This window comes from Pelecanus crispus, chromosome 9 (genome assembly GCF_030463565.1).
Source record: "Pelecanus crispus isolate bPelCri1 chromosome 9, bPelCri1.pri, whole genome shotgun sequence".
NCBI lineage: Eukaryota > Metazoa > Chordata > Aves > Pelecaniformes > Pelecanidae > Pelecanus > Pelecanus crispus.
Window position 1 is genome coordinate 37,564,528 of NC_134651.1, and position 13,424 is coordinate 37,577,951.

General features: G+C 38.1%; 1 protein-coding gene across 10 annotated transcripts in view; it reads left to right on the plus strand.

The window, feature by feature from the left end:
- Positions 1-13,424, plus strand: part of SPTAN1 (spectrin alpha, non-erythrocytic 1) — a 50,853-nt gene that overhangs the window by 22,638 nt on the left and 14,791 nt on the right. For 3 of the 10 annotated variants that reach the window (XM_075716804.1, XM_075716806.1, XM_075716799.1), the window contains 16 exons: positions 343-491; positions 1,825-1,884; positions 4,120-4,318; positions 5,580-5,684; positions 6,481-6,504; positions 6,848-6,883; positions 8,723-8,770; positions 9,418-9,509; positions 9,898-10,042; positions 10,160-10,341; positions 10,528-10,627; positions 10,764-10,961; positions 11,086-11,232; positions 11,782-11,885; positions 12,026-12,188; positions 12,670-12,684. In XM_075716804.1, the coding sequence (XP_075572919.1) occupies positions 343-491; positions 1,825-1,884; positions 4,120-4,318; positions 5,580-5,684; positions 6,481-6,504; positions 6,848-6,883; positions 8,723-8,770; positions 9,418-9,509; positions 9,898-10,042; positions 10,160-10,341; positions 10,528-10,627; positions 10,764-10,961; positions 11,086-11,232; positions 11,782-11,885; positions 12,026-12,188; positions 12,670-12,684 (1,767 nt within the window). The remainder of the gene's footprint in view (positions 1-342; positions 492-1,824; positions 1,885-4,119; positions 4,319-5,579; positions 5,685-6,480; positions 6,505-6,847; positions 6,884-8,722; positions 8,771-9,417; positions 9,510-9,897; positions 10,043-10,159; positions 10,342-10,527; positions 10,628-10,763; positions 10,962-11,085; positions 11,233-11,781; positions 11,886-12,025; positions 12,189-12,669; positions 12,685-13,424) is intronic. The other 7 variants (XM_075716796.1, XM_075716800.1, XM_075716801.1 and 4 more) reach the window with 3 other exon arrangements.

The window sequence follows — 13,424 nt, forward strand, 5'->3', positions numbered from 1 at the left end:
CTTCAGCTCATTCTCATGACTCCTCTATAGCTGCCAGCTTTTCTAAGTCAGATAAACAACATATGCTATAGGGCATGTGTCTGTGAGAAAACTTATTTCCCTACTGTTCAGGAATTTTTGACCACACAGAAGGGGAGACATGGAAGTAAGACCTAGATGTCTTCAAGAGACTGTTTGAAATTATCTCCATAAAAAGAGCAAACTGTTGTGTTAATAAAGACATTTCTTGTGTTAATAGAAGCTGCTAATTTGCAGCTTTCAGTTGCTTGGCATACTTTATGCCTCACAGTGGTTGCCTTTCCCCTCCCCCTCCCCCCCCCCCCCCCTTCTTTCTCTTTCCAGGGCTGGTGGAAGGTTGAAGTTAATGACCGTCAGGGCTTTGTACCAGCTGCCTATGTGAAAAAAATAGATCCCGCCCAGTCTGCATCCCGAGAGAATCTCCTGGAAGAGCAAGGGAGCATAGCATTGCGACAGGAGCAAATTGACAACCAGTAAGATCTAACTGATGAGATATGACACCCATCCAGCATTTGCTGGCTTGGCCTTTGCCTCACATATGCCAGAAGTTTAGGTTGATGCCTCTTACCCTAGGGAGTAATTAATTGGAGCAAAACAAGGGGCTCCTTTACCAGGGGCACTGTATTGAGTTGTTTTATTCTTATTCTAGATTTTCTTGTTGCTTTTCCCATTTTTTAACTGTAAAACTCATGACACTAGAGCTCAACTTGCTGTCTGACTTCAGTATTTTATGTGTTCCTTTTGTTGTTGTACCTAACAACTTAAACTTGTTTGTGAGTTATATCTGTCCTAAGCAGCTCTTGTATTTGTAGTTGTCACTTCTTAATGTGTGATCTGTTTTTGAAAAGCTTTCTTAAATTTGGTTACATAAAGTACAGTACCCTCCCTATATAGGGCTACCTCTGGAGGTGACCTCCTTAGGAGCTGTGACTACTTTGTTGCTAGCTCATTACTTTTTTTCCTGAAATGTGGTGCCATTATTTGTTGCCATTACATGGACTAAAATGTGTCCCCTTTGCCCCCCTCCTTTTTTTTTTTTTCTTTTTTTCTTCCCCCTTTGTAAAAGAGGAACATGCCATTGCAAATAAAGAAAACTGTATGGCTGCTTGGCAATGACTTCCTAAAGCACATGGTAGTTGTAGATTAGTTCAAGCAAGGGCTGTGGGTGATAGCGGTGAGCTACTGGCTCATCTTATCAAGCCACTTGGAAGCCAAAGCTGAAAGTGTTATGCATACTCCCATCTGTTTGCACAGCTACGCTGTCATTCTTCATGAGAATTTCTTCCCACTCGGTTGTTTTGAGTCACCAGTTAATACAGTGACATAAAATAATTACTAGCTTTAGCTCTAGAATTTAAAAAAAAAAAAAAAAAACCACCCAAACTTGTACCACTGAAAAGAAAGGATGCTGGAAAATTGTGATGCATTGTTTAGGATTTTAATAATGTGTAATATTCTCTGTAGGTTTGCATGCTGCTTTTAAGAACTAGAACAGGGGTGCCTTATTTTAGAGCCAAGGAGGGGGGACCACCCTCTGTTTGCAATCACATGGCACAATGATCAGGAAATGAGGAGACCTTATAGAGAGAGTTCAACTGTACTGCTGAGGTTTCCTTATGTGAATTGTACTCCTGGTCTAATTTGCTTTGTTTGCTTCTGAATGACACCTGATTTTCTCCATTTAAATGTGAACTCTTAACCATCTCCTACCACAGACAACCCATGGATGGAGCTGCTGCTTTCATTATTTTTGTTAATCTGACTAATTTTTTGCATGCATTTGCTGTGCTCCCTCTGTCTGTGCAGGACTCTCATAACTAAGGAAGTCGGCAGTGTATCTCTGCGTATGAAACAGGTCGAAGAACTGTGAGTAGGATTAGCCCTTTCTAAACCATGCTGTCTCCATGCTGTCACTGTTCATTCTCCCTTTGTTTGTTTCTTTCTTTGGGAGAGCTGCTCCAAAGAGACATGAAGGAAGCAATTTCTGCAATGTGGATTATTTTAGTTTAGATGAGTGTTGTGGTATGTGTTTCATATGTTCTTTATAGCCAGCCATCCAGCCAGCTGCTTATCTTGTTGGCCACCTCTGCGCTGCTAAATTGGTTGATGATGTTATTTTCCATTATGCTGATTTTGCTTACCAAATGAGGCTTTAGTGGTGTCTAGACTGTTTTCTTTAAAAAGCGTATCTTGCGTTTTCTGAGGTGCAAATAGAAATATTGGTTGGTATGTGTATTTATATAAACAAAGTATTACATCACATATGAATACTTTGGAGTTCGGGATGGGTAGGGTTATCATAGCTAAAGTAATATTCATGCTGGGTAGTCAAAAAGCATTAGTTTATTTATATAGGATGTTTTATTTTTCTTATAATATCAACGTAATTTTGAAACTTGTATTCAAGTCCCCTGGAAAAAATACCAAGCTTGCATTATGTTCTTGAAAGTTGCTGGGACATCCAAAGTAATAGTGGTCATTGGCTGTGCCTGACTCTTTTCATATAGAATATATTTCTTGAGAAATAAAAGTGAAAGTATTATGTCAATCTCTGAAGTGTTGCAAAGCAACTTTGAGGGAAGGTCTGCTTCTAAAGGAATCTTGTCCCAGATCCTCTATGAGCTTTGCAAGTATTTAATACCTAAAATTGCATGCTGAGCCAAACATCTGCAGTCGGGGCAGGCTTCAGAACAGTGTTTTCCTCAGGTCAGGGTATGATGTTTCCATTCAAACCTGATATGAAAGATTCTTAGTTCCTTTCTGTCCAGCCTTAAACCAGGATAGACAGGAAACCGCAAAGTCTCTGCTTCCATGAAAAGACTTAGAGTTGATTATCAGTTTGATGTATAGACATTACATCCCAGGGTATCAAGAATTTTCTTCAACGGACTTTGTCACCTCTGAGTTATTGGTTAGAAAAATGCTACATTGTTGAACTCTTCAAGTTGGGAGGTGTAATTGCTCAGTATTTGCCTGTTTGCACCAAGGTGGGAAATGAAGACACTGTAAGGCTGCCCTTTCCCCATTTGAGGCCCCTGCAGGTATCTCAGCAGTGTCTTGCACTATTTGATAACACCCAAATGGACATCCTCATGGCTCAGTAATGAGAATCAGTTGCTGCTGTTTGTCACTGCAGTAGACTAATGTGCAATGTGATTCAGGATATAAAAAAACTCATCCAGATGCAGCTAGAATATCTCATCTTCCAGAAGACTTAAAATAGGGTAACGGTAAGACTGTATGTTAAGGGTGTGGCTTTTCTGAATGCAGGTTCTTTGAAAACAGGCATTACGCATTTCTAATCTGTAATTCCGTGTCGATGGTAAAACTTCCATTGGCTTTTTTCAGCAATAGCTTGGGAAAGGTCTTGTACGATCGTCTATGTCTAGTTGGTTACCAGGGATCAAATAGGAGACATTAGTTTTCTTGTGGTTTTAAATAAATGGCTGATTATTCGAGGTTTATTTGCCTGTTCAAACCAATTTAAACATTTTAGAGGTTTTCCTTTGCATTTATTCCAATGTAAATGAGTAGTAATTTTACCGATGTTGGGAATTCCACAGATATAAAACCAGTGTATGTGAAATGAGTTTCATGGATTTCCAAGTTGAATATAGTTGCATTATCAAAGAAAAAAACACCTTTTTTTTGAACGTTCAGCAGATTTTGCACTGAATAATGGCTAGGTAAGACATTTGTGTCCAATAGCTGGGAGGCTAGTGGATTTTCATAATCTGATGGCAAACTCAATGTACTATAGGAGAATTCTTCATAGAAAGTAAGACCCTATGGAGTCATTCCTGCACGGCAATGCTGCTGTAGCTTAAGAGCCTACCCTGACCTAAGCTGTGATCTGGGTTTGCTTTTGCCCAGTGAAGCGTTGCATGTGGGAGATCTCTTTTGGTGTGCATATCCACGTAGAGGACAAACATATACAGTTTACATCTATCTAATCGCATACAAGTAGATCATTCTGTAGAAGAACAGTGTGTAGACTGCAGGGATTTCCACATCTTTGGTGATACCAGTGCTTGGTAAACTACTGTGACTCTGCTCAGTTCAATCTGACTGCCCCCTGCTTTCCTTTTCTGCTTGTTCCAGGTATCACTCTCTCCTTGAGCTGGGAGAAAAACGTAAAGGCATGCTAGAAAAAAGCTGCAAAAAATTTATGCTTTTCCGTGAAGCTAATGAGCTTCAACAGTGGATCAATGAGAAGGAAGCTGCACTCACAAATGAGGAAGTAGGTGCTGATCTGGAGCAGGTGGAAGTGCTACAGAAGAAATTTGATGATTTTCAGAAGGTATGTTGTAATGCTGCGTAATGTGTGTGTTGGTTTTGGTCTCTCCCCTCAGGCTTTCTGGTCATGTATCCATGATAATTTTTCATAGCTGAGCATAGTTGAGAAGGAAACATAGCTTTGATTGGAAATAAAAAAGTATATGTGCATTATATGCATTTTTTTATTTTGTTTTGTGAGGATAGAGAGAATCCCGCATTCAGAAATCTTCAGTTTAGTTATAGTCTCCAGGTTGCTACATGCTTCCCAGCTCCCACAGAACTGGAACTCTCTTTCAACACATTCAAATAGAGAACATGCCAAGCTTTGGAGGAATTTCATTTTGAGTAAAGCATAACCTTCAGTTAAGCTATTGCTCTTCCTTTTTGTTGAAAGGAAAGATGCATTTTAGTTTCCATCTGTAGGGTGTTTCCTGAGATGTGAAAAAATAATTCTCTGCTTCAAAATGCTGGTAGCCTTTCAGTTTTATTTTTTCTCCCGGTTTTTGCAACACTAGTTAATTTTTTTTTTCTTTGTATGAGGTGTGAAAGAATTGCTTGGGCAGGTATATTGATTCTATCTACTTTGGTAAGATACTGAGCACTAAAATGAAAAGGTGCCTGACCTTATACATTGGAAAAGACAGTGATTCAACAGTTCTGTGGACATTATCATGTTTACGCTTGAAAGTTGGCTAACAAACAACTTGAGCCAACCTAATACTGTAAGTGAGAAGATGATAGCAATTACTGGATTTGGGTTCTTTGAAAATAAGCTGATGGTGAAATGAAAACGTGTCACCTGTTAAATTTTACGTGCAAGTTTACTACTACTTTTTTAACCAGGTTCCCTTTCTGCTTTATGGAAAGCTCTTTGTCAGTCTGGTTGGTTGGAAGCATATAAGTGTCTTAGTAAAATTACTTTTTAAGTTGGTCCTTTAGCTTATTCATGCAGTAATATGGATGATAGCTTTTGATCTTCATGTTCGTAATATATACCTGACAGTTCAAAAGTGTATTCCATTTCTGATTGTTAATTAACTTTGTGTACAGAAAACTCTGATAGTGCATTTTCTTTATTCCATTGATGCTTGGTGCTGGCAGCTGGGGTTTCTTGGCATAGACTCTCATGCATTGTATATTCACTAGTAACTGTAAAGGTCAAGTGTGCTGAATTCCTGCTGTTTACAAACCGTGTACTTTTTGGCACCCATGGTGTGCCAACTTGTTCCACATGTTTTGCTTGTGTGAATGTTAATGCTGTGATATTTTACTGTTCTGTGCAGGATTTAAAAGCTAATGAGTCGCGTCTGAAGGACATAAACAAGGTTGCGAATGACCTGGAGTCAGAAGGGTTGATGGCAGATGAAGTGCAAGCAGTACAGCAGCAGGTGCACTTTTTTCTGACTTAGTCTAATCCTCTTGAGAAGAGACTTTATTCCTTTTTTTTGTCTGTTGTCTTCCACTTTGTGTGTCATTGCAAGATTCTAGCTGTTCATTTTTGCTCTCTGGTCTGATAATGCTGGTATTCTAACCAGAGATACGTAATGCCTATTCTGTAGTGTGGCCATCACAAAGATACCCTTTGAATTGTTTCTTTTTAAATAGTGCTATAGCAAATGGCACCATCTAGAGCTTTTTTCTTTTCTTTTTTTAGGAATGGAAAGTCTAAAATAGTATTAAAAGTCATGGAGAATCCATGCATTAGCTTTGCTTCATATAAATTTGAAATTTCAGCCTTCATTTATTTGCAGGAAAAATGGTGAGGAATGCTAGGGGAAAAGAGAAATAAAATAGAGCTCAACTTACAGTGGGAGGGATTTTGTGGGCTTTCTGTTTTGTTCTTTTAGTAACATACTTCCCCCCCCCCCCCCCAAGCTTTTCACATATTTGTGCTATTTCTGTAAATAATTCTGTCTGGTGCCAAAAGAGTATTGAAGCAGCTTGTTTATTTTCTGAGCTTGGAAAGGATGTGTTGCAATAGATGGTTGAGTAGTCAAACTCCCATTTCTGCTACACATTTAGGTTGTGCGAGCACTATTTAGCTTAATGACATGCTGGTAACCAATTTGTAGAAGAAGGATGGAAGCATATCTCCTGCTATCTTCCCTTTCTCAAAAACAGTAAAAACTTTATTTCTGTTAGAAAATAACAAGTTGTTTCTGTTTTGTCCTTTTTCCTTTGCAGGAAGTCTATGGTATGATGCCCAGGGTAAGTGTTAATTTCTGAGATAGTGTGGCAATTGTAACAGGTTTGGGATGTACAAGTAGAAGTTCAGCCATGATTGTAGTCCATTTCCATGAAGGAACTCACTAACGACTTTGAATGGACATAAAAAGATTCTCTTATCTTCGATACATGTATTTCCTGAGTGTCTTACCCCACATCACAAATCAATGCAGAGCAGGATAACTCAAAATGACACAAATGCTTGTAAAAAATTATGTACTCTATTAAAGATTGAACATGGAGAACTTGCAAAGATTTTTAGTATATTCTGGTAGTTTTAGATTTTGCTTCCTACTTAAAGCTGTTTCTTCACGTTTTCAAACAGGATGAAACTGATTCTAAGACAGCCTCTCCTTGGAAGGTAGGTGTCATTACTTATTAGCACACAACAGGAATGTAAACCAAAAACTAGAGCACATCATCTTCTTTAGATCATATGCCTTCTCACATGCCCTTTTTATTTTTTTACACCCCCCCCCCCCTTTTTTTTTTTAAAGACTGTTGACAAAGTGATTTTAGTGGTGTCCTAGTCTCAGCAGCTGTTTGGATTGGTATTGATTTAGGGTTAATGACTTGCATTTCTCTTTGCTAGTTTACTTCAACAAGCATGTTGCAAAAATTTTTTGAGCATTCAGAGGGAAGTCACCTTCATATACTTGCGTATAGATTCTCTCAATATATAAAGATGTCATATAGGTACTACTCTTCATTTTAAAAATAAAAACCATCTAGGCAAAGTCAGGTAACTATGTCATCTTTCTATTTGCAGGTATGATTATGAGAATAACTGAGATAGGTTTCCAACAGAATTGCTCTAGCCATAGAAATTGCTGACAGTCCGTTGACTCCCTGCTGCGAAACTCCGTTTTGTTTTGAGCTTGTACTATAAGTCTGATTCCAGTTTTTATACCGATGTTTTTAAGTATTATATGGCTGCTAGATGTGAAACAGTCCCTGTTCACTTAGCCTGAGTTCTTTTTTTATGTAGTCAGCAGAAGGAAATGTTTTTATTCCTGAAAGTCAAAGCCATTTATATCAATATTCCTTTAGTAAGGAATATGTTGTATGTGTATAGCAGTATCTTTTTTTTTCCATTATTCATCTCTAGCTCATTTTCTAAAATAGTTAGAACAAGCCTTTCTCCATTTATTAGGAGCTTACAATGGAATAGCTGTCACCTGCTGATGCACAAAAATATCATGACTGTTTTTTACATTATCCAACATTGTCCTTTTCTCTAGTATTTCATCCCCGTGTTTCATGTCTTACCATCCACCTTCTTAAGCTTAAAGCTGCTTGTACATCTTTTAAGTTGTGTGAATGGGGGAAAACCAGATAAGTATACAATGTTTTGACAGTATTGTAGAAAATGCAGCCATGTCAACAAGAATTGGTGATTTTTTTTTTTTCTTTTTGCACAGATTGCACACATGTACGTTGACTCTTAAGAGTCTCATAGTAACTTAGCAAAGTATAAGTTCTTTGCATATATATAAAGGGATGAACTTTGCAAGTAACCCATCATCAGAAAAGTAGATTGCATGTTGGAGGGAATTGGTTGTCATTTTTCTATTTAGCCTTCAGCAATTTTTATGATGTTATAGAAATACCTGTATTAACTGCTAAGCTGATTTTGCCAAAAACTCAGTCAAGAGTTAAACCATTTAGGTGATTATTTTTTTCTGTCCCCATTACTAGGGATTTGTTGTTTGGGTTTTGGGTTTTTGTTTTTAATTCACTTGTTGAATGTTGACTTCACATTTTCTTTTTTCTGTTACTATTGTTTGTTTCAGTTTACACTAACATGATAGTACTCGCTTGTAAATTTCTAACTACTCTTACTCTGATCTATAATACCTTGGGTATTGCAACTAATTATTCTTAGTTGCTTTTGTAATTTACTTGTATTGATTTTCTTATTGTTTGCTTCTCTCTTTCATCTTAAACAATAGTGTATTCAAAACACTGTTCTAAAGAAGTACATAAAAATTAAAGAATTCAACAGTTTTCATTGAAACCTTTAAAATCTAGGGTGTTTCTCTCCCCCTGCATTGTGTAGAATTGTATTTTACAAAGTCTGTATTTTTGACCTGGGCCAAGTCATTATGGATTTTCAAGGAGGTTTTCAGTCTGATTTTGGCTCTGATTGGTTAGTGTTGACTTTAATGCTACTTCTTTTTTTCCCCCTGCCTTTTCATAGTCTGCACGTTTGATGGTACATACAGTGGCAACCTTTAACTCAATCAAGGTAATAATACAACTTTTTCTGAGCTATTAAAAGCTGAGAACATTTTTTCACCTTCCCTTTCCATAGTCTTTGTCTTTCATTATTCTTTATAAACCTTTTTGAATGAACTTATTGAAAGAAGTATTGACATATATAGCATTTGCTTCTCAGGTTACATCAATATCTTACTATATATATGAAATCATTTGTTTCTCCATCTCAGGAGAAACCCTTAAAATTATTTTATTTAACTAGGCTACTTGAATTTGTGCATGCTTCTGGAATTAAGCAGAATATAGTAATCTTCACCTGTAGTGAAAGGCCAGTGTTGACTTTTCACTTATCTTTTGGACTGCTTGATGAAGTTTATATACTGTAAAAGAAAGAATCTTCCAGCATTGCTATCGGTATTCTCAGTAGACGCCTGAAATAAGGCCTATAAAAATGGAGATGAAGAAGGGGTTGTTGGCATCTTTGCAAATGTCAGCAGAATGAAGAAGGTGCAGATAAACATAGTGAAGAAAATGTTACTGGGTACTAAAGTTTTCTGTTTGACCTCATAAAGATTCAGTGGGTCCAGCACAAGGGTTTCTTGTTTAAACAGAAATGCTATAAAACTGTAGTCTGCAATATCAGTGGGGGTTTTTGTTTGTTCATTTGTTTTGCAGGAACTGAATGAACGCTGGAGGTCTCTGCAGCAGTTAGCAGAGGAGCGAAGCCAGCTATTGGGCAGTGCTCATGAAGTCCAGAGATTCCACAGGTAGGGTGTTTGTATCATATTTGGTGTTAATTCAGTAAAATACTTTGTCTATAAGAGTTCTAAAACACAGTGGGAACCTATTGTAAACAAATCATACTTCAACCTCCAGCTCGTTCAGTGGAAATTGGACCCCGGTGGTCCAACAAGAATTCTTTATATTCTTCCTAGAAGAAGGAAGACTTGTTAACGTAAAAGCATGGAATTGCTGTGGGCGTGGGAGGTCTGGACTACCGTCCTATTTTGCCAAAGTTTGCTTGTGTCATCTTGGGAAATAATTTAATAGAGCCATCAACTGCGCGAGCTTCTCTGGAAATTGGCGACCTGCTAGGTAATGGAGATCCTAGTATGACCTCCATTTTAATTCTCTTTTTGCCTTTCCTTCACTCAGAGATGCTGATGAAACAAAAGAATGGATAGAGGAGAAGAATCAAGCATTAAATACGGACAACTATGGACATGACTTGGCCAGTGTGCAGGCTCTGCAGCGCAAACATGAAGGCTTTGAGAGAGACTTGGCAGCTCTTGGAGACAAGGTGAGATTGTGAGGAGGACAAAACCAAAAGCTTTATTTTTATCTAGCAGAAATTACTGAACTATAGAAAAGCTTCTTTTTGTCTTCATTGCGTTTATCTCCCTTTTCCTAATTCTAGGTGAATTCTCTTGGTGAAACTGCCCAGCGTCTGATCCAGTCACATCCAGAATCTGCTGAAGACCTCCAGGAAAAATGTACTGAGTTGAATCAGGCTTGGAATAGTCTGGGAAAACGTGCTGACCAGCGCAAAGAGAAGCTTGGAGATTCTCATGACCTGCAGCGTTTCCTCAGTGACTTCAGGTAAAGACACTATCCTCCTTCCTCCCCCGCCCCAGTTTGTCTGTCTGGTATATTATTAGTGAAGTATATATGGCTTATTGTTCCACAAGAATATTTCTGGGGAGGGTTCAAAAAAGGACTCTTTTTCCTGTTCTGACTTACTTCAGTGGAGGGAGGGGAAAATTGTCTATTAATGTGTGTTCACAGGGACCTTATGTCTTGGATCAATGGAATCCGGGGCCTGGTCTCCTCAGATGAACTTGCAAAGGATGTGACTGGAGCTGAAGCTTTATTGGAAAGGCATCAGGTATGTGAAAGATAAGTGTGTACCATAAACATCAACAAATGTTTCTTTTTCTGACACTTACCATTTAGATTTCCAAAAATAGATCAGTCCCAGCTCTAACGTCTGTTTATTTAATATGCATCTCTGTACCTTGCAGGAACACCGCACTGAAATAGATGCAAGGGCTGGCACTTTCCAGGCATTTGAACAGTTTGGACAACAACTTCTGGCTCATGGACACTATGCCAGCCCAGAGATCAAGGACAAACTGGATATTCTAGATCAAGAAAGGACAGACCTAGAGAAGGCCTGGGTCCAGCGCAGAATGATGCTAGACCAGTGCCTAGAACTACAGGTACTCTGCTGCATTTCTAAAAAGAAAAATAATTCCTCCTTTCTTATGAAAGTTTATTCTTTCATAGTGGTGAGCAGTGCTCTTGGTCTGTCTTTCTCATGCTTTGGATTTTTTTTCTCCCTAGCTGTTTCATCGGGACTGTGAACAAGCTGAAAACTGGATGGCTGCCCGAGAGGCTTTCCTAAATACAGAAGATAAAGGTGACTCCTTAGACAGTGTGGAGGCACTCATCAAGAAACATGAAGATTTTGATAAGGCAATCAATGTCCAGGTGAGGACTGTAGCTGAAGTAAGAGGAAAATAGTTTAGGTTTTTTTGTGCAGATTATTAGCAAAAGAAGTTACTACCATGTATGGCTTCTAACGTTCAGTTCTAAATATTCAGCCATTTGGGATCTGCTGCAGAAGTTTAGAAGCAGCTAATGCAGATAGGGATGTATTCGCTGCCTACAAACAGTGTAGGAATAGTGGCAAGTATTTGTGCAAATCTCTTACTGATTTGAAATGATTTTTTTTTCTTTTTTTATAACAGAAAAAGGTATATTTTCAGTTTCTTGTAACGGAAAGCTGCCTGCTTTTATTGAGAGATCATACTGCTGTAGCTTAAAGTCTAAAAGATACTTTTTTCCTAAATGGCACAGGTGAAAGATGTTCTGCAGTTGAACTCTCCAGTCCTGTAGAGGATAGACTTCCTTCATAGAGTCACATTTACAATAATGTATATTTAAAGAAGCAAAGAAATTCTTGTTCCATTCCAGACCCTGCTCATCATTTGACTTTAAGGAACCACAGTTCTAATTTATGGCTTGTGTTTTTAATAGGAAGAGAAAATTGCTGTCTTACAGTCTTTTGCTGACCAGTTGATCTCTGCCGATCATTATGCAAAGGGAGTCATTGCTAACAGACGCGATGAGGTTCTGGACAGGTCAGTATTGCCCTGTTAGATGGGATGCAGATACTACTGACTGAAAGAGAATGCTCTTTGGCAACAATTTGTAGCTGTTAAACATGATGCTGTGTGCAGTCCTAGTTTTTCATTCAACGTATGTATTTAATTGCATACAGGTGGCTTCGTCTGAAAGCTCAGATGATTGAAAAGAGATCGAAGCTAGGAGAATCTCAGACACTCCAGCAGTTCAGTCGTGATGTGGATGAAATAGAAGCTTGGATCAGTGAAAAGCTCCAAACTGCAAGTGATGAGTCATATAAGGATCCCACAAATATCCAGGTGAATATGATTCTCAGCTCAAAAAGCAAAATACAGTTTTTAACTTCGCAAAGCATACTCTGGTTTGAAAAAATACACTCGGGAATTCTTGTTCAGCGATAACAGAATTATACACCATGTTGGACATGGTCTCTGTTTAACAAGGAGAAAATGGAAGTTACATTATGCATGAAAGGAGACCCGAAATAGAACTCACGTGGTAATTATTGATGCATATAATTAATAAGATATGTAGTATCTGCAGCAGCAAGTTGCGTGAAGAAACCTCTGAGTAGCTATTCTGTCTTTCTCCCAGCATCTAGATAATAAAATAAGGAAATGGAGTTCTTGGGTCTCGTCTCAGTCTTACGTTCTAAAATGTGAAGTCTCATTTATTTTTCAGTTTTAAGGAATAATTAATTAAAGTTACCTCTTATGTTTTAATACTGGTTTATGAAGTAGTATGAATGCACTGAACTACTTCTCTCAATCTGTTTTATAGCTTTCCAAACTGCTGGTAAGTAGTTTGGACTAGCCCTGGTATGTGAATTTGTTTTCTTTGTATAGCTTATGTGTGAGCACAAGGTCTGGTTGCAGTCTGTTGCTCCATCCATCAGTTCATGCAATCTCTTTGTTTTCTGTTAGTTCTTGACCTGCATCCAGGTACAACTATTGATCTTCATGTTATGGGTGTGGCTTTTTTGTTAATGCCTATTCAGCATCATTTATTTATATATTTGTTTTGCAGGTGTTCTGCATGATCTGTTTAATTTGTGGTGCATTAGTGATGTAGTTTGGCAGGATTTTTTGGGAGTTAGCCCATAGAAAAATGGGTTTCTATCCTCCTTTTTCAGAAATTTGGCTATTGGGCCTGTCATCTCCTGTCTGGATCTAGAGTGGTGATGATTTAACACAACATGTAATGCCGACTCTGTTAGCTTGCGTTTGTAGAATCAAATGCTGAAGATGGAGGATTCAATAAAATGATAGACCCAGATGGCTTAGTTCTTGCAGCAGTAGCATAGAAGGGAATAATATAGAAGGAACACTCCAGAAAAGATACGTACCAGATGGAAAGCTGACAAGACTTGTAAGAATCCAAGAAGTGGAGTAAAATGAGGATATATGGAAGGAGAAGACAGAACAAAGAAAGGGGAAGCTAATTAGAGTAAGAAAGGAAAGAATCGTCGTTTGTCACTTTAGGCTGTGGTACATGAAATTTTATTTTTTGTTTTAGTTGAAAAAATTAGAATTTTA